The sequence below is a fragment of the Oncorhynchus tshawytscha genome, linkage group LG04 (genome assembly GCF_018296145.1).
Source record: "Oncorhynchus tshawytscha isolate Ot180627B linkage group LG04, Otsh_v2.0, whole genome shotgun sequence".
Classification (NCBI taxonomy): Eukaryota; Metazoa; Chordata; class Actinopteri; order Salmoniformes; family Salmonidae; genus Oncorhynchus; species Oncorhynchus tshawytscha.
In genome coordinates, this window is record NC_056432.1 from 25,807,747 (window position 1) to 25,826,524 (window position 18,778).

The 18,778-nt window shown below is 45.4% G+C and overlaps 1 protein-coding gene across 1 annotated transcript in view; it reads left to right on the top strand.

The window, feature by feature from the left end:
- Positions 1-18,778, top strand: part of hmcn2 (hemicentin 2) — a 59,385-nt gene that overhangs the window by 24,106 nt on the left and 16,501 nt on the right. Inside the window, exons 26-62 of the mRNA XM_024417427.2 lie at positions 1,682-1,873; positions 1,985-2,115; positions 2,340-2,487; positions 3,972-4,098; positions 4,540-4,697; positions 4,874-5,152; positions 5,277-5,419; positions 5,532-5,682; positions 5,809-6,045; positions 6,177-6,290; positions 6,439-6,626; positions 6,815-6,911; positions 7,058-7,219; positions 7,483-7,596; positions 7,700-7,896; positions 8,051-8,132; positions 8,251-8,382; positions 8,526-8,669; positions 10,298-10,457; positions 13,852-13,976; positions 14,090-14,273; positions 14,421-14,518; positions 14,626-14,904; positions 15,031-15,221; positions 15,323-15,404; positions 15,514-15,650; positions 15,757-15,898; positions 16,022-16,166; positions 16,320-16,447; positions 16,637-16,793; positions 16,899-17,020; positions 17,111-17,275; positions 17,385-17,492; positions 17,639-17,773; positions 17,888-18,022; positions 18,180-18,449; positions 18,572-18,762. Of these exons, the coding sequence (XP_024273195.1) occupies positions 1,682-1,873; positions 1,985-2,115; positions 2,340-2,487; positions 3,972-4,098; positions 4,540-4,697; positions 4,874-5,152; positions 5,277-5,419; positions 5,532-5,682; positions 5,809-6,045; positions 6,177-6,290; positions 6,439-6,626; positions 6,815-6,911; positions 7,058-7,219; positions 7,483-7,596; positions 7,700-7,896; positions 8,051-8,132; positions 8,251-8,382; positions 8,526-8,669; positions 10,298-10,457; positions 13,852-13,976; positions 14,090-14,273; positions 14,421-14,518; positions 14,626-14,904; positions 15,031-15,221; positions 15,323-15,404; positions 15,514-15,650; positions 15,757-15,898; positions 16,022-16,166; positions 16,320-16,447; positions 16,637-16,793; positions 16,899-17,020; positions 17,111-17,275; positions 17,385-17,492; positions 17,639-17,773; positions 17,888-18,022; positions 18,180-18,449; positions 18,572-18,762 (5,750 nt within the window). The remainder of the gene's footprint in view (positions 1-1,681; positions 1,874-1,984; positions 2,116-2,339; positions 2,488-3,971; positions 4,099-4,539; positions 4,698-4,873; positions 5,153-5,276; positions 5,420-5,531; positions 5,683-5,808; positions 6,046-6,176; positions 6,291-6,438; positions 6,627-6,814; positions 6,912-7,057; positions 7,220-7,482; positions 7,597-7,699; positions 7,897-8,050; positions 8,133-8,250; positions 8,383-8,525; positions 8,670-10,297; positions 10,458-13,851; positions 13,977-14,089; positions 14,274-14,420; positions 14,519-14,625; positions 14,905-15,030; positions 15,222-15,322; positions 15,405-15,513; positions 15,651-15,756; positions 15,899-16,021; positions 16,167-16,319; positions 16,448-16,636; positions 16,794-16,898; positions 17,021-17,110; positions 17,276-17,384; positions 17,493-17,638; positions 17,774-17,887; positions 18,023-18,179; positions 18,450-18,571; positions 18,763-18,778) is intronic.

An 18,778-nucleotide genomic window follows, 5' to 3' on the forward strand; every position in this document is an offset into this window, starting at 1 on the left:
GTGTGTGTGTGTGCATTATTTCTTATGCGTGGGCCCATTGAGCTTCTTGTTGACAGGGCACTTAAATAGGTGTTGTTTGTATGGAGCCGTGCCATGGTAACGGGGCATGTTTGAGAAGGTGAGGAGTAGGCTAATGCGGACACATCAACAGCTGGAACATCATTCTGCCTTTTCCCTCAGCGGGCCACATCTGCTTTCCTCTTCGCTCTCAGAGGGGACCTGCTGGGAGAGGAATCCTAATTACAGGCTGCTGCTGCCAGATAATGGACAGAGATGTTTGTGGTGCTCCTCTGCTGAGGAGGCTGGGTCCACTGGCCCTCCCTGTAGAACCCACACTGTTACTGGTATTGTTACAGGGCCCTCACAGCGACACTCGCAGGCAGCCACAGCTCCAGGCAGGCAGCTCTAGGTGTCTGGCTAAGGAAACTAGGAGACAATAGCTTTTTCATCCCCCATTGTATCGAAGAAATGTGTCTGTCTGTGTGAATGTTGGATGGCAAGATGAAAGGAGATTCTGCCATCAGGAAATGATTATGTTTTACCAACAGGAACACTTAATGCCCCATAATAATGGAAGTACTTGTTTAAAAAAGAAAATGAAAGAGATAATGGAAGGAAGCGTAGTGAACTCAAGAAGATAAATACAAGAAACAGGTTTGAATTATTTTAATCTAAACAGAACATCTGTATTTCCTGCCAGCAATGAGATTATACATTTGAGTCAGTGCTGTAAAGTGTAAACATGTGCTCTGCGTGGGACCGGGTGATAACATTACCTTTGGTTCCTCTCTGTGGTTCCTCTCTGTCCCCTCAGTATTTTTGGACGGGGGATGAAATATGTGTTTAGTTTCCCGTACAGCCTTCTCTCTCTCTTGTGTTTGGATATGTTCTGTAAATAGAGATGGGACAGGGATTTACTTCCTTCTTTGCTCTTAATGCAAAAAGCTGGACTGGATGTCCGCACAGCTATGTATGGCCAGTCCTATTTATGTAAGAGAGACCTCAGACTGGGGTATATCGGGTACAGGTACACCCTCCTAACCCCGTTCCGTCCCGTGCTCCACCTCTATCTCCATCCCAGACTCCTGCCACTGCTCCCGGCCCTTTTCCCCATTGTAAAGCTCCAAACACATCTGTTTCAGGTGCCTATACATCACATCAAGGCTTAGAACTTCTGGCCCAACCACTATTCTTACTGTCCAGGGTCCTCAAGCTATGATTCTGGTAGTAAATCACGACACTAACACTTTAAATCAGGCATCTACCAACATATTGTGTTTGACGTTCATGTGCTACCTTCTAACCTTGAAGTATCCCAGCCCACCGATAGTGCTCTCAGTCTCTATCTGTCCTGCTGTCCAACAGATACAGTGGGGCAAAAAAGTATTTAGTCAGCCACCAATTGTGCAAGTTCTCCCACTTAAAAAGATGAGAGAGGCCTGTAATTTTCATCATAGGTACACTTCAACTATGACAGACAAAATGAGAAAAGAAAATCCAGAAAATCATATTGTAGGATTTTTAATGAATTTATTTGCAAATTATGCTCGAAAATAAGTATTTGGTCACCTACAAACAAGCAATATTTCTGGGGGCGCAGACAGAAGTAACTTTTGTTTCTGTCAGCTATAATCGATAAAGAATCCTCTCACCACCCTCTCTGCTATCTTTACACCCGCAGGCTCACCCCCTCCCAAGGTACGCTGGTTCAAGAACGGTCTGGAGATACACCCTGACCAATCAGAGCTCTCTGTGGCACAGGACGGCTCTCTTGTGATTGGTTCAGCATCTGCCAGTCACAGTGGGGACTTCACATGTGTAGCCAGCAATGATGCAGGCTCTGTGGAGCGGAAGACCCGGTTGAAAGTGCATGGTGAGATCTTATCAATTCCATCTTTATTCAAAACTGATGTGAGTTCAGATAACAATAAAATGTCTTAACAAAGGGACTTCTAGATGATGTCTGTCTCTCGTACTCCTCTAGTTCCCCCTGAGATCCAGGATGATGGACAGCCCCTGAACCTGACAGTCACCCTGAAGCAGCCACTCACTCTGGGCTGTGATGTCATTGGTATCCCCTCCCCCACAATCACCTGGACTAAAGACGGGCAGAATGTGAGTCACCTACCAGGCATTCAAATACACTTCTTAAAAACATTTTTTTTTTTTTAACGTATAGGTATAGGTTGTAAAGGTGACCATACTTCTACTGACTTCGATGACAACCATGTTATTTGTATCTTGCAACACAGTGACACCAAGTGGTCATTTAGTTTATCACAGTCCAATATTGATCTTACAGTAACAAGCACTTACAATGTATGTCTGGCTGTGTATAGGTGGTGGACTCCCCTGGAGTGTATCTACAGAATGGGAAGAGACTTCTGAGAATCTACCGGGTCCAGACAGAGCACGGTGGCCAGTTCAGCTGCATAGCTAGTAACACAGCTGGGCAGGCCCGAAGGGACTACAACATTGTTGTACAAGGTGAGCCTTCATAGTGCTTAAAATCAAGTCGGTGTCCTACCTCTCCCATTGATTTTACATTTAAAGTTTAAGCAAAGTCAGTTGTGTAAAATAATATTTTAAAGTGCTACTTAAGTCATTTTTTGGGGGATATCTGTACTCGACTATTTTTGACAACTTTTACTTCACTCATTCCTAAAGAAAATAATGTACTTTTTACTCCATACATTTTCCCTGATACCCAAAATGCTTAGCAGGACAGTAAAATTGTAAAATGTAAAATTCACACACTTATCAAGAGAACATCCCTGGTCATCCCTACTGTCTCTGACCTGGCGGCAGTGGCGGTTCTAGCTTGTACGGCTCCCTAGGCGAATCCCCCCACCAACAAAGACAGAAACTATCCTGCACTAACTGTCATTTTTATTCAGACATTTAGAACAACGCAAATAAATAATCATAACATTTAAAACTATATAATAATTTAAATATATACAAAAATAAGACTCCTAAATATCAAAAAGAAGTAACAAAGACAAATAGAAAAAAATAGAAAGAAAAGACAAATTTGTGTTGATTTGGCACTCGAGCATCAATACATTACCCATCCCCCAACACTGTCAACCAAGAGTCAAGACTAAACCAATTCACCTTGGTGTGCAGACTGGTTTTATATTATTCTTAATGATTTCGCTCAAACCTAAAAAAAAATGCAACAATATGTCTGTGAAACTATATATTCACAGTATTATGAATGAATTGTGGTTTATTTTGTTGCATTTCGGAGTGTGACTCATTTTACTAATTGCATTAGTACTGTACAAAGTTAGAGGTGCGCTATTTGATAGATTCCCCCTACCTCGGGCTTTCAGTGGGGAGACCTGAGGTTAAGCTAACCCCACCTTCCTCCCCGTCTTGTACTTCTGAGTGGGAGACCTTCCCAGGCAGTAGCCTGCCTAGCTCACAAACTAGAATCAGGGCACCCACTCCGACAAGGTTAATTGACCCACAGTCCCACGCTGTGACATGATATCATTGACGTGACGTGCAAATGAGCGATAGCAAACCGATCGTACAAATGTCACCATGCCGCCCCCTGCAAGATGCTGCCCGGGGCAGTTGCCCGTGTCGCCTATATCTAAATTCGCCATTGCCTGGCGGACTCACTAAATACACATGCTTCATTTGGAAATTATGTCTGGGGGTTGGAGTGTGCCTCTGGCTATCCGTAAATTTAAAATACAAGAAAATGGCCCCCATCCTGCGCTGGTGTCACTAATTAGAAATTATTTATACTTTTACTTTTTATTCTTAAGTATATTTTACCAATTCCAGGTCTAAGTTTGAATTGCATCCTACCATGGCCTAACTTCTCTCTCTGTGTGTGTGTGTGTGTGTGTGTGTGTGTGTGTGTGTGTGTGTGTGTGTGTGTGTGTGTGTGTGTGTGTGTGTGTGTGTGTGTGTGTGTGTGTGTGTGTGTGTGTGTGTGTGTGTGTGTGAGTTAGCCCCACCAGTGATCTCGGGGATGTCCAGGGTACAGGATCTGTCAGTGGTGTCAGGACAGGAGGTAGAGTTCCAGTGTCGGGTCAGTGGGCGCCCAGCCCCCAAAGTTGAATGGAGCCGGGATGGAGAGTGAGTCTTTCTTGACATTGACAGCTACTACCCATCACATTAAATTGTTTATTCACACTCATATACAAATGTAGGATCGTAATTTGATTACTCTTGTGTTGCTGAGAATTTTCCTGCACGGCAGGAAATACAAAGTTGTAGTGTATTTTAGTTTTAAAAAGGATTCTTAAGTTTGTAATTTCCACTTTGAAATTTCAGACTTGATTTGTCCAAATGAAAAATGTATCAGACCCAACAAAAATGTCCATGAATTATAATCCACATAATAATTCACATTTCCTGTTGCTGCAGGATTATTTTCCTGCTGTAGCAAAGTCGCTCAAATTAATATCCCACATTTGTACATACATCATGTGTCAGATATCACTTTTTGTGTGTGGATTAGCCTAGTCAATACACTCTCAGGCTTTGGAGTATTGACCCCTCTCCCTCCTACTCCAGGGTGCTGTCCAAGGACGGGGACCCCCATGTGGAATTCCATGAGCAGGGCCAGGTGATGAAGGTGAAGGCAGTCAGACTGAGGGACCAGGGCTTGTACCAGTGTCTGGCCAGTAACAGCGCTGGGACACAGATGCGCCAGTTCAGACTCACTGTGCAAGGTACTGTTCCCTCTCTCATGTTTCCTTCTCAATGACCTCATACCAACAACACAAACTTCCTTCTGCATCTCAGAAATAATTACAATGTTTATCGCTGAAGCAGATACTACAGTATACCTTGACAAAGTTTCCTTTCTCTCTTCTCACGCTCCTCCTCTCTCCTCCTGTTTTTCCAGCTCCCCCCACCATCAGGGGCCCCAGTGAGACCTCAGAGGTGTCTGTGGTGTTGGGTTTCCCCACGGTTCTGCCCTGTGATGTAGAAGGTTCTCCCATGCCCAGTATCACCTGGCTGAAGGACAACCAGCCCATCGTGTCCAGTGCCCAGCTCACCTACACCCGGGGTGGGCAGGCACTGAGGTTGGGGGCAGCACAGGGAGAGAGTGCCGGTCTCTACACCTGCCGAGCCTCAAACCCAGCAGGCACTACTCTTAAACACTACTCACTCAGTGTGTTGGGTAAGGGAACCAGACAAGGAGAGGGTTGATTCTGGTGTATGTAATGAACAGTAGTCTAACATCATTACAATTCAATGTACGTAAATACCGGAGAAGTTTTTGACTGCCTGTTTGATTTGATCAGTTCCACCCCAGATTGAAGGGGACTCTACATCTCTGAATTTCGGTAGCCGAGATGAGAAAGTCCGGATTAACGGCTCATTAACCCTGTCCTGTCTGGCTAAAGGCTTCCCTGAACCCAAGACCCAGTGGTTCAAAGATGGACAGGTTGGTTTGTGTTTCCGTCTAGCTACTGCATTTCACACAAGTTCATTTAACGCTATAGATGTCTATTTCTGCTTATTTGAAACATTTTTGTATTTATTTTTGCTGTTTCTAGTTGTTGACTAGGAACTCCCACACTGGTATCCGTGAGAGTGGTCACCTAATTCACATAGACAATGCCATGCTCTCCCATGAGGGACAATACACCTGCATGGTCACCAACACTGCAGGAGAGGACAAGAGAGACTTCCACGTCACTATTCAGGGTGAGTGTCCACGTATGGAATTTAAACTGTCTGCCGTTGGCAAAATTAGTTAATTCACACTATGCAACCTAATCTCACTGCACTCTTGTGAAACTAACTGAACATTCGTTCTCTCTCTCTCTCCAGTTCCTCCCATCTTCCATCGGGGGAGTAACGGTGCAGCAGCCTGGGGTCTGGGAGGAGAGGAGGAGGAGGAGGAGGAGGGAGGGGTTAGAGATGATGAGATGACAGAGAGAAGGGAGGTGGTCCTGGGGCATCCCATCAGCCTGTCCTGTGAGAGTAACGCCATCCCTCCGCCCCATCTCAGCTGGTACAGAGAGGGACGCAAGCTCTCCACCGCTGACGGAGTGGTACTGCTGCCAGGTGAGAGGGGGACCATGCCCTCTAGGTCTAGTTCTACGATATCAAACTGGTACAACGACCAGTATGGCACTACTGCAGCATCAGCTCCACTGTAATCCAATAAGATGCTCTGTTATGTTGTTGTCCTTTAGGTGGGCAGGTACTCCAGATTCCACGGGTCCAGCAGGAGGATGCTGGGAAATATACGTGTCAGGCGGTGAACGAGGCAGGGGAGGACCGCATGCACTTTGACCTGGAGGTTCTGGGTAGGCACGCTTTGTTACTATCCCTGTTATTCTGTCAACTTATTATTCAATCATGGTCCTCGTACAGTCAAAAGCCTTAATGCCTCAACCTGCAAAACGGATGCGCCATTTCTGAATGTTTTTCTCTTTTGGCGTCCTGTTTTTCCAGTCCCCCCAGTGATAACGGGCCAGTTGGATGAGTTCATGGAGGAGATAGGAGCAGTGGTGAACAGTACCGTGGCTCTCCACTGTGACGTGACGGGTCACCCAGAACCAGCCATCTCCTGGCTGAGGGACGGCACACCGCTGCCCTCCGGACAACACCACAGCATCAGTGAGGACGGGAGACAACTACAGGTCAGAATCCCGTATACCAAAGCACTGCACTGCTTAGTACAGTATAAGGACTTCCCTTGGAATAGAATGGCCCCCGTCCTGCGCTGGTGTCACTAATTTGATTTAATTCAATATACGGCCCTCTCTTACTTCATCTGTCTCAGGGGGCAGGTCTATAATATTATGTTATTAATTATTCTGTCTTTCAGATCCTCAGTGTGCAGGTGTCAGACATGGCCAGCTACCTTTGTGTGGCTGAGAACAAGGTTGGAGCAGTGGAAAAACTCTTCAGTCTGACTGTGCAAGGTGAGATGGAGCCCACAAGTACAAACATCTCTTCAAATGCCACATCAAGCTGATTTCTACAATTCACACAGGAAGGATAGATATATCCTGTGAATGTGTTTACGTGTTAGCTGAGTGTGAGCTGATGTATTCCCGTTTCTCTCCAGTTCCCCCAAGGATGGTAGCTGGCAGGGAGGAGGAGGTGAGTGTGATAAAGGGTCACATGGTGTCCATGCTGTGTGACGTCCAGGCGTACCCTCCTCCAGAGATCACATGGACCAGAGATGGACAGGTCCTCCAGTTCAGCACGGGCATCCATATCCTGCCAGGTCAGAGCTGGCTCCTCAACACACTGCCCAGAGCCCATAACACACTCCATAACTCATTGTGTACTCAATCGGCCAACCATACACAATAAACGCATAGCAATTCAAAATGCATTTTATCTGTGATTTGTCTACTGTACACTGTCTTTCTGCTGTTCTCTGCTGACTTCCTCTGATACCTGCCATCTAGTTTACTGTACTGTCATTCTGATGAATTCACTGAACATAAACTATGCCTTCTGAACTATGTATTGACTGTACTGTAGGAGGTCAGATGCTGCAGCTGCCCCGGGCCAGACTAGAGGATGCGGGACAGTACGTGTGCACTGCCACCAACTCAGCAGGCCAGGACCAGAAGAGCATCCTGCTCAGTGTCTATGGTGAGAAACTGTGCTGCCCTCATCAGTGTCACACTTCACTTGCTACAATAATAATATGAATTAGCACTTAAATATTGTCTATTTTATTCCTATGGGTTTACAGTCCTGCCCACGCTGAAGCCCCGCCTTGACTCTGAGTCAGAGGTCCTGACCCCTCAGGTGGGGTCATCTGTCACTCTGCGTTGTGAAGCTCGGGGCATTCCGACGCCTGAGGTCACATGGTACAGGAACGGGTTGCAGCTGGCAGCTAGGACTGGACTGAAAGTGGAGCAGCATCAGCTGGAGATCATGGGAGTGCAGGTAAACACACTGTCATCACCTTCAGTTGGTGCTGTCCTAACTGCTTTAGAAGAGTTAGCACTGATAACTAAGGGCATGAGATTAACCCTGTTTTAAGCATCAAAGTGAAACACTGTTGTTCTGTTTCATGCTGATTATGGTTCATGGTCAATAGGTGGCTGATGGTGGAATGTACATCTGCAAGGTGTCCAATGTGGCTGGACAAGTGGACAGGACCTTCCGCTTGACTGTTCATGGTGAGACTTGCCTTCCATGTAACCTCCATTAGATCTGTTTCTTACATATGGTAATACTGGCATATCAGATGTCACAGTATAATGAATCTCATTGTTTCTATTCTGTTCTCATCCTTAGTACCCCCTATCCTGGATGGGCCTCTTCATGAGTCCCTCACACAAAACCTGGGCTCCCATGTCACCTTGCTGTGTGAGCCTACAGGGGTCCCAGTACCCAGTATAACATGGCTGAAGGATGGCATCCCTATTGGTAAGAAGCTGAAGTTTTATAAATTAACTGTGACAAATTCAGTTTTGACAAGATCACATTTTGACACGTGTATTAATGCATTTGAATGAATGAGACCTCCAGCTGCTGGTTTAGCCTGACCTGTGTGGTTATTTCTTTCCCAGAGAGCAGTCTGCAATGGCAGTGGTCGGTACGAGGCAACAGGCTGGAGCTGGGTCCTCTGACCCTCTCTCACGCTGGGACCTACACCTGTGTGGCCAAGAACAGGGAGGGACAGACTCAGAAGGACTTTGCTCTCACAGTGCAAGGTAGGCTACAGACTCCCCCACAACAGTGGCAGTCGGTGACGTTCAAGATGAGGGAGGATGATTTTCTTTATTTTTAGAAGCATGGCTTTATTTCTATTACAGCATATTAGATGACTGTCATTCATATTACATTCACCCAGTTCAATGTAACATCGATAGATTTAGACTACTGAATATGTCCGTAAACACACCGGCCAGCTGGTCTGCGCATGCCTGAGGGCGCCTGGTCTGGGCCGGTGTTAACACGTTTAAATGAGGGGCAGGAAGTGAGAGACATGATACTCAAAGTTTCCCTATATCCATCATGAGTTTGCTATAACAATGCCTATGAATGAAAGTTTACACCGTAAGTGCACACAGGTCGAAAGAAAGATTTGAGGAAACAGTGACACATTGACAGACAGTAACACATTCAATATCGCCTTGCACACTCTTGCCTGCATCTAGCTGATCCAGGGTGTAATCATTAGTCCAACATTTGCAAACTAGAGTTCCTGACATCAATGCACAACACATCAGCTGTCTGTGACCAGGCAATTAAACCTTTTCAAGCCAAACCTTCATATCATAACCGCTACACACAGCCTACATTGTTGTCAACATATTAGCAAAAGTAACGTCATAGTCAGCATAGCTAATAGAACTAACGCGTTAGTAAACTTACTATAATCATGTAGTACAGTCAGTAAGCAATTAACAGTTACGCCGGTGGGCCCCAGTGGCAATAAATTAGTAAAACCAAAGCTTACCTTGACTTGGAAGAGTTCCAGTGTTGGATAGACATACAGTAGCCAGCTAGCTAACATAGCATGCCTCTCTATTTGAGCCGGGTGTTTGAGTAGGCTAACCTAGCAAGCTGCTATTAGGAGTGTGTATTGGAGGCGAAGTCAGGTGCAGGAGATTAGAGTGTAGTGAACAGGCGCACTTTTTATTCCGGTCACACTGACAGCACAAAATAACATAAAATGTGCCCAAAACACGGAACATAGATAAAAAGTAATGCGTGTAACCATATCCACAATATCAAAATACACGTAACACAAACAATCCTACACAAGACATGATGGGGAACAGAGGAATAAATACATATGAATTGATTGGGGAATGAAAACCAGGTGTGCAGGGAACAAGACAAAACAAATGGATACATGAAAAATGGAGCGGCGATGGCTAGAAATATTCATTCTCTGATCCTTGATTGGGTGGACATGTCAGTTCATGCTGCAAGAGCTCTGATAGGTTGGAGGATGTCCTCAGGAAGTTGTCATAATTACTGTGTAAGTCTATGGAAGCGGGTGAGAACCATGATCCTCTTAGGTTTTGTATTGAAGTCAATGTACCCAGAGGAGGGCGGAAGCTAGCTGTTTTCTGGCGACACCATGGTGCTACCCTACAGAGTGCTGTTAAAGCTATATTGCAAGACATTGTGGTTTAATAAATTATTTGGTGACATGAGAATATATTTAGTGTAGTTTTATCTAAAAAGGATAACTTTTTTAATGTTTTACCTCCATTGTCCCTACACATTGTAAATTAGATTACACCCAAGAGAATCACATGTTATGAGGAGAATCAAAGACCTTTTGCATGTCACTGTTGTGAATCATAGTGCTGATCTTTTGTTTCAGTGTCGCCCACAATCCTGGACTCTGGCCATCCATCTGACCTGAGTGCCCCAGTGGGCGATGACCTGACTCTGGAGTGCAAAGTGAAAGGGACACCCACACCCCGCCTCAGCTGGCTGAAGAATGGAGTGACTCTGGAGGGCTCAGACACCCAAGAGATAGAGTGAGTCCCTCTCACTTACAATTGCCAGCCTAAGTACAGTTGAAGTCGTAAGTTTACATACACCTTAGCCAACTACATTTCAACTCCGTTTTTCACAATTCCTGACATTTAAGCCTAGTAAAAATTCCCTGTCTTAGGTCAGTTAGGATGACCACTTTATTTTAAGAATGTGAAATGTCAGAATAATAGTAGAGAGAATGATTTATTTCAGCTTTTATTTATTTCATCACATTCCCAGTGGGTCAGAAGTTTACATACAATCAATTAGTATTTGGTAGCATTGCCTTTAAATTGTTTAACTTGGGTCAAATGTTTCGGGTACCCTTCCACAAGCTTCCCACAATAAGTTGGGTGAATTTTGTCCCATTCCTGCTGACAGAGCTGGTGTAACTGAGTCAGGTTTGTAGGCCTCCTTGCTCGCACACGCTTTTTCAGTTCTGCCCACAAATTGTCCACGGGATTGAGGTCAGGGCTTTGTGATGGCCACTCCAATACCTTGACTTTGTTGTCCTTAAGCCATTTGCCACAACTTTGGAAGTATGCTTGGGGTCATTGTCCATTTGGAAGACCCATTTGCGACCAAACTTTAACTTCCTGACTGTTGTCTTGAGATGTTGATTCAAATTATCCACATAATTTTCCTGCCTCATGATGCCATCTATTTTGTGAAGTGCACCAGTCCCTCCTGCAGCAAAGCACCCTCACAACATGATGCTGCCACCCCCGTGCTTCACGGTTGGGATGGTGTTCTTCGGCTTGCAAGCGTCCTCCTTTTTCCTCCAAACATAACGATGTGCAGTTGCAAACCGTAGTCTGGCTTTTCTATGGTGGTTTTGGAGCAGTGACTTCTTCCTTGCTTAGCAGCCTTTCAGGTTATGTCGATATAGGACTCGTGGTACTGTGGATATAGATACTTTTGTACCTGTTTCCTCCAGCATCTTCACAAGGTCCTTTGCTGTTGTTCTGGGATTGATTTGCACTTTTCACACCAAAGGACGTTCATCTCTAGGAGACAGAATGCGTCTCCTTCCTGAGCGGTATGACGGCTGCGTGGTCCCATGGTGTTTATACGTGCAGACTATTTTTTGTACAGATGAATGTGGTACCTTCAGGCATTTGGAAATTTCTCCCAAGGATGAACCAGGCTGGTGGAGGTCTACAATTTTTTTCCTGATGTCTTGGCTGATTTCTTTTGATTTTCCCATAATGTCAAGCAGAGAGGCACTGAGTTTGAAGGTAGGGCTTGATATACATCCAGAGGTACACCTCCAATTGACTCAAATGATGTCAATTAGCCTATCAGAATCTTCTAAAGCCATGACATAATTTTCTGGAATTTTTCAAGCTGTTTAAAGGCACATTCAACTTAATGTATGTAAACTTCTGACCCACTGGAATTGTGATGCAGTGAATTAGAAGTGAAATAATCTGTCTGTAAACAATTGTTGGAAAAATGACTTGTGTTATGCACAAAGTAGATGTCCTAACTGACTTGCCGAAACTATAGTATGTTTACAAGAAATTTGTGTAGTGGTTGAAAAACGAGTTTTAATGACTCCAACCTAAGTGTATGTAAACTTCCGACTTCAACTGTATGTGTATCAGTGTTATTCTCTTAACAGGGTTCGACATACAGGGCTGCCTGCTGGCCCGGGGAGGTTTTGAAAACGCTCAGTCGAGCATCCCCATCAGTGCCCCGCTTGGGCCAGTGAAGGAAATATTGTAATAAGGCTATTTTTAAACTAGGCTATATAACTGATTAAAGACAAACAAGCAGATGAAATCCCTTAGCTGTCTGTTCCTTATGTCAATTATTTATCACCAGTGGTGATTTTATCATGTAAATCTTGGTGGGGCAAGCTCCAACAAAGTATTTTAGATGCATGCCTGCAAGCCACTACACAACACAACACTAAACAATACCTTAATTGCACTATAACAGTGACAAATGGTGCCCACAAACTGTTATGACCTACTTAAAGCTGTCCCAACAGCAGTCCCAACACCTACACTTGGCTATCAGCGGAGCCTTGTCTGGCAGCGAAACAGTTCATTCAATATTATTTACTGCCTTTAAAAAAACATACAGTACCAGTCAAAAGTTTTCCATGCAAAGCATTTAATTTCAAATGGAAACCTATTTTTGTTCATCTTCTAGTTTTTAAAACTTCTTCAGGATTGGTGGGTCCCCTGCGGGACGGTTGAGATAACGTAGGCTAATGCGATTAGCATGAGGTTGTAAGTAACAAGAAAATTTGCCAGGACATAGACATATCTGATATTGGCAGAAAGCTTAAATTCTTGTTCATCTAACTGCACTGTCCAATTTACAGTAGCTATTACAGTGAAAGAATACCATGCTATTGTTTGAGGAGAGTGCACAGTTTTGAACATGAAAAATTATTAATAAACAAATTAGGCACATTTGGGCAGTCTTGATACAACATTTTGGACAGAAATACAATGGTTCATTGGATCAGTCTGAAATGTTGCACATACACTGCTGCCATCTAGTGGCCAAAATGATACAAATGGTACAAAAAAAATGTTTTTTTTTTTCTTTGTGTTATCTTTTACCAGATCTATTGTGTTATATTCTCCTACATTCCTTTCACATTTCCACAAACTTCAAAGTGTTTCCTTTCAAATGGTACCAATAATATGCATATCCTTGCTTCAGGGTCTGAGCTACAGGCAGTTAGATTTGGGTATGTCATTTTGGACATTTAAAAAAAGGACGGATCCTTAAGAGTTAAACATGATACAGTAACCCCTCAATAACTCTTCAGCATCTCAAATGGCGAGACTGACTAGTGACCACATGGACAGACTTAATTAGTGAGTTTGTGTCGGGAGCATGATGTCTATTTAGTCAGGCAATGCCTACATTATTCTGACATATTTTAGAATGTAAAAATGCATTATGCTTAGTGGTAATGCATTATGCTTATTATGCTTAGTGGCTTAGTGGTAGACTATTACAACAGTGAAATATAAAATGTTGGTTCTTGAAAATTACAATTAAGTGCTCAAAAAACTAATTGAAAGACCTTGAATTTGACTTGCCAATGACTGTATTAACCTTGTATAGGCTACTTGCTTAGCTCGCCAATGAAAGAGAAAAATCATCTGCTATTGAAATGATGCTTCATCATTTGCTTTCCTGTCAGATGTTGATATGGCTGTAGGTATCCTGGTGGTTAGCGCCTTGGGCCAGTAAACGAAAGGTTGCAGACCGTATACCCAAGGCGACAAAGTGAAAAATCTGTCGATGTGACCTTGAGCAGGGTTAATCATTCTAATTTGTTTCAGGGGCTCTGTACTACTATGGCCAACCCTGTAAAACAACACAATTCACTTCACCTATGTGGTTTATGTGGTTTCTGTGTTACAGCATATCCCCTGATGGGAGTACTCTAACCCTGCTAAGAATGAGGCCTGAGGACTCTGGGACTTACACCTGTCTGGCTGTCAGCCCTGCTGGCCAAGAGAGCAAGATCTTTACCCTCCTTGTACTGGGTCAGTTGTATTTTATCTACGTGTTAAAGATAATATTTCCTAACTAAATTAGTACTGAGCTTCCGAGAAACAATCTGGATTCTTGGTAATAATGATGATGTAATTCCGCACAGTGCCCCCCTCTATCTCGGGTGAGACCAGTGCCCCCAGAGAGGTGCAGACCACCCAGGACAGTGTGGTGACCCTGGAGTGCCAGGCAGCGGGTATCCCTCCACCCCAGATCAGCTGGCTCAGGAATGGACGCCCCCTGCTCCTCTCTCCACGTATCCGCCTCCTCTCCGCAGACACTGTACTCAGGTAAGATTCTATACATGGCAAATGTCTAGTTTGTTTGCTCTCTCACAAAACTGCCTTAATGAAGGAATTAACAGGATATTGTTTTAGTAAGTATGCCTGAGTTTCAGGTGAGGTCAAAGTGAATGTGTATGCCCTCTGTGTGTGTAGGATCTCTCCAGTGCAGCTGTCAGACTCTGGGGTCTATACATGTGTGGCACGCAGTCGTGCTGGCCTCGCTGAGCTTAACTTTGATGTACAGGTCCAAGGTACTAACTTATACTCCCCACCTCATTTTGATGAATACACCACTGAGCTGTAAGTGTTATACCTGTAAACGGATGTCTGTCTGCCTGCCTGCCTGCCTCTGTCTCAGTTCCTCCCGGTGTGGACCATGTGGAGCCTGTAAAGCAGGTCACAGTGGTGCGGGGGTCCCTGGTGACGCTGACCTGTGAGGCGCAGGGTATCCCCCCTCCCTCCTTGAAATGGCTAAAGGACGGCCAGCCTCTGTCCCTGCATCGCAACCTGCTGCTTGACGGCCAGGAGACGCGGCTGCAGCTGCCTGACGTGGGGCTCTCTGACAGAGGCCTCTACAGCTGTGTGGCCAGCAACCAGGCTGGCAGCAGCACCAAGAGCTTCAACCTCACTGTGTTGGGTGAGCAGGCAGTACAAACATTCTCCATTCACCCAAACAGCACATATGCACAGATGAAAAGTTGAAGCTCCGCTGAAGCAATAGGAATGTTGTTTAACAATGGTGTAATTTTCTATTCTTGTACAGAGCCTCCAAAGATCTCCATCAGCTCTCCAGAGGAGTTGATGGTGGCCGTGAACACTGCTCTGGAGCTGGAGTGTACTGCAGAGGGCGTCCCCTCTCCTACCCTCAGCTGGCTCAAGGATGGGCGCCCTCTACAGGGAGATAGTGAGATAGTAGAGGAGGACGGACACTTCCTCAGGATTACCAAAGTGCAAGTAAGTCACAAACGTAAAGACACAGCATTTAGTTGACATTCAGACCTCACTGCTGTATAATGGTAAACACCAGATCATACCAGTGATATCTCTGTTGTTAGGTGGAGGATGCAGGTCTATACACCTGTCTGGCTAGCAGCCCAGCAGGCGAGGATGGAAGTAACCACTGGGTCCGTGTTCAAGGTGATACATGTGTTTCCTAGCCGTATATTGTCAATCCTGCTAATAGATAGCAAGGTACTTATAAATCAAATCCTGATCCTAATCATTAACGCTTGTTTCCCTGCTCCAGTTCCCCCAACTCTTCTTGGTTCTGATGATGTCAGAACGTTGTCAGTCCCAGCCAAAGGACACCTGACTCTGGAGTGCCAGGCTGACAGTGACCCTCCACCAGACATAGAGTGGTACAAGGACGACGTGAAATTACAGGTCAGACTGGACGTCATGGAAACAGGGTGGCAGGAATCACACAATATAGTACAAAACGTTATTGACTCTCTCTTTTTCTGTCTCCCTCTTTCTCCCCTGGTCCCAGCTGGGAGGTCGTATCCAGAGGCTGGCCGGGGGTCAGTACCTGGAGATCCAGGACGTCAGGCCTCAGGACAGTGGCCAGTACAGCTGTGTGGTCACCAACATGGCTGGAAGCACCAACCTCTTCTTCACTGTGGAGATCCTCAGTGAGTTGATAACATGATGAGTTAGGAAGAAGATTGAGATCATGCGTTCAGTGATATGGAAAAGATCTGCAGTATAAACCTCAATCAATTATAATGTGTATTTTCATGTCTCTTTCCCCCCAGTGCCACCAGTCATCAGAGAGAGCAGCTCTGTGGTCACTGCACATATCAGTCAGGATGCAGTCTTGCCCTGTGAAGTAGAGGGGGAGGCCTCACCTACAATCCTGTGGAGGAAAGATGGCATCCCTATAAGTCCTGACGACAACAAGTAAGGGCTTCTTACTTTTTGTTCCACTGACTTAACTAATAGAGGTTATTGGGATACTGTCTTTACACATAACGCAGAATGTCATCTTCTGTATGACTGTAGATGTGTAGATTGTCAGGGAATCTGACTGATTGTGTGTGTCCTGTGTCCCAGGTACACCACACTGTCTGAAGGCTCTCTGCGTGTAAAGGCTGTTCAGCTGAGTGATGCTGGACGCTACTACTGCACCGTGTCCAATCAGGCCGGATCAGATCACCATGGGATGGACTTACGCGTGTTTGGTAAATAAATACAACTCAAAGAAAAACAGAATCACACCATAATACAGTAGATTTACCTTTTTACATTAACATTTTGGATCAGACACTCTTATTCAGGTTTTCAGCCACTTGCATTACAGTCAGCACCTTACAGTCAGATTGGTTTGTATGCCATACATATGTATTTTTTTATGACTTGGGTCCCTGTAGTTGGTCCCTCGATCAACCCTGGTCCCTTCAACGTGACGGTGACCACAGGGGTGAGAGCTGTGCTGAGCTGTGAGGCCACAGGTATACCTGCACCTAAAGTCACCTGGAAGAGGAATGGGACTCCCATAGACCTCAACCAGCAGTCTGGCACATACAGGTACGTGGAGCAGAATGGCCTGTCCTCCTGTGAGTTATAAAACAATGGACATACATACAAAGGATTCATTTTGAATTATTGTGTGTGACTTTGTTTTGTTTCAAGGTTACTCTCCTCTGGATCTCTGGTCCTTTTCTCTCCATCCAATCAGGATGAGGGATACTTTGAATGCACAGCAGACAATGAGGTTGGAGAGGAGCGCAGTGTCATTGAGGTTATCCTACAAGGTATTGTTGCTTTTAGGTCCTAATCCAACATTGGTGGAGAGCCATTTAATCTAAGATAAAGACTGAGATTTCTTCTCTCTTTCCCTTTAGCCCCCCCCACCATTGAAGATGACATCACAACAGTCATTGCTATCAAAATGGCCCCTGTGGTGCTGCCATGCCATGCCCAGGGCCGCCCAGAGCCCAGTGTCAGCTGGACCAAGAGTGGAGCCAAGCTGGGCTCCCGAGGAGGGAGTTATCGGGTCCTGCCCACAGGTAGGTCCAACTGCTGCTCAGAGTGTAACATGGTACTATGGCCATCAGTGATTCTGTCATGTTAGTACTTTGGTCTTCATTGTTGTGGTACTGTACTGTTTGGATCCAGGGGTGCTGGAGATTACAGCTGCTACCCCCAGTCATGCAGGGAGGTACACCTGCTCTGCCCGGAACCCTGCAGGGGTGGCCCACAAACACATCACTCTCACAGTGCAAGGTGGGTCCTCGGGTGGATTGTTGTTAAGGTTATACAGTAATGGTTAATGTTTTTGCTTTGTAACTCTCTGTCTTAATTTTACCATTTAACAATGGTTAGTCTGTATATGATAAACCACGACAATGGATTTGCCCTCTCCCACTCAGAGCCTCCTGAGATCAGGCCCATGACAGAGGAAGTACAAGTAGTGTTGCATCATGGGACGGTTCTGCCCTGCGAGGTGAAAGGTTTCCCTCGACCCTCCATCACCTGGCAACGAGAGGGTGTTCCCATATTAACTGGTGAGAATGTCCTCTGTTAAACACTTGATCAGAAATCAAGCCATTATATAACACATTGGTCAGTTATACTCTGCTGCTTCTGAATAGTGATGTCTTCTTTCTATGGCTCTACAGGTCACAGACTGGCTCTCCTCTCAAATGGAGCTCTGAAGTTCTCTCGGGTCACACTGGGTGATGCCGGCACTTACCAGTGCCTGGCACAGAATGAAGCTGGCACAGCAATGGGAAGGACACGGCTCGTGCTGCAAGGTAACACACTACACCTCTACAGAGCATAGACATTTTGTCTGAAAAGTATGGAGGCACTTGTTGTTAATTAGTTGAATGCTTGTGGGCCTCAGAGAAATGTAAATAATACATATCTCAATAGTGAAAGGTTCAACTATGTGTGATGGTGTTGCTCCAGTTCCCCCAGTACTGAGTGTTCCTCGTGTGGAGTACACGGCCGTGCTGGGCCAGCCAGTGAGCCTGGAGTGTGTGGCAGATGGGCAACCCCAGCCGGAGGTGTCCTGGCACAGGGAACGCAGGCCCGTCACAGAGGGGGCACACATACAGCTCTTTGCCAACGGCACCCTGAGGATCGCGGCCTCACAACGTAGTGATGCTGGCCTGTACACCTGCTCTGCAAAAAACCTCGTTGGCAGGGCCAGCCATGACATGAGGCTTGTCATAATGAGTGAGTGGATAGGAACTGAGGCATGAGACAGATTTAACTGTAATTTAACCTGACATTAGGATTAACAGTGAATGGCGTAACTGATTTGCCTGTAATAAACAGAGTCTTTCTCTCTCTTCTAGTCCCGCCTATGATTCCTGCTGGTCAGCCAGAGCTGTCTGTTGTCCAGGGCTTCCAGGCCTTGTTGCCGTGTGCGGCTCAGGGTTTGCCAGATCCCAGGGTGTCATGGGAGAAGGACGATAACACCGTGCCCAACCTGCCTGGCAAATTTACTGTTCTGCGATCAGGAGAGCTGATCATTGAGAGGGCAGAGGTCAGAGACATTTCTA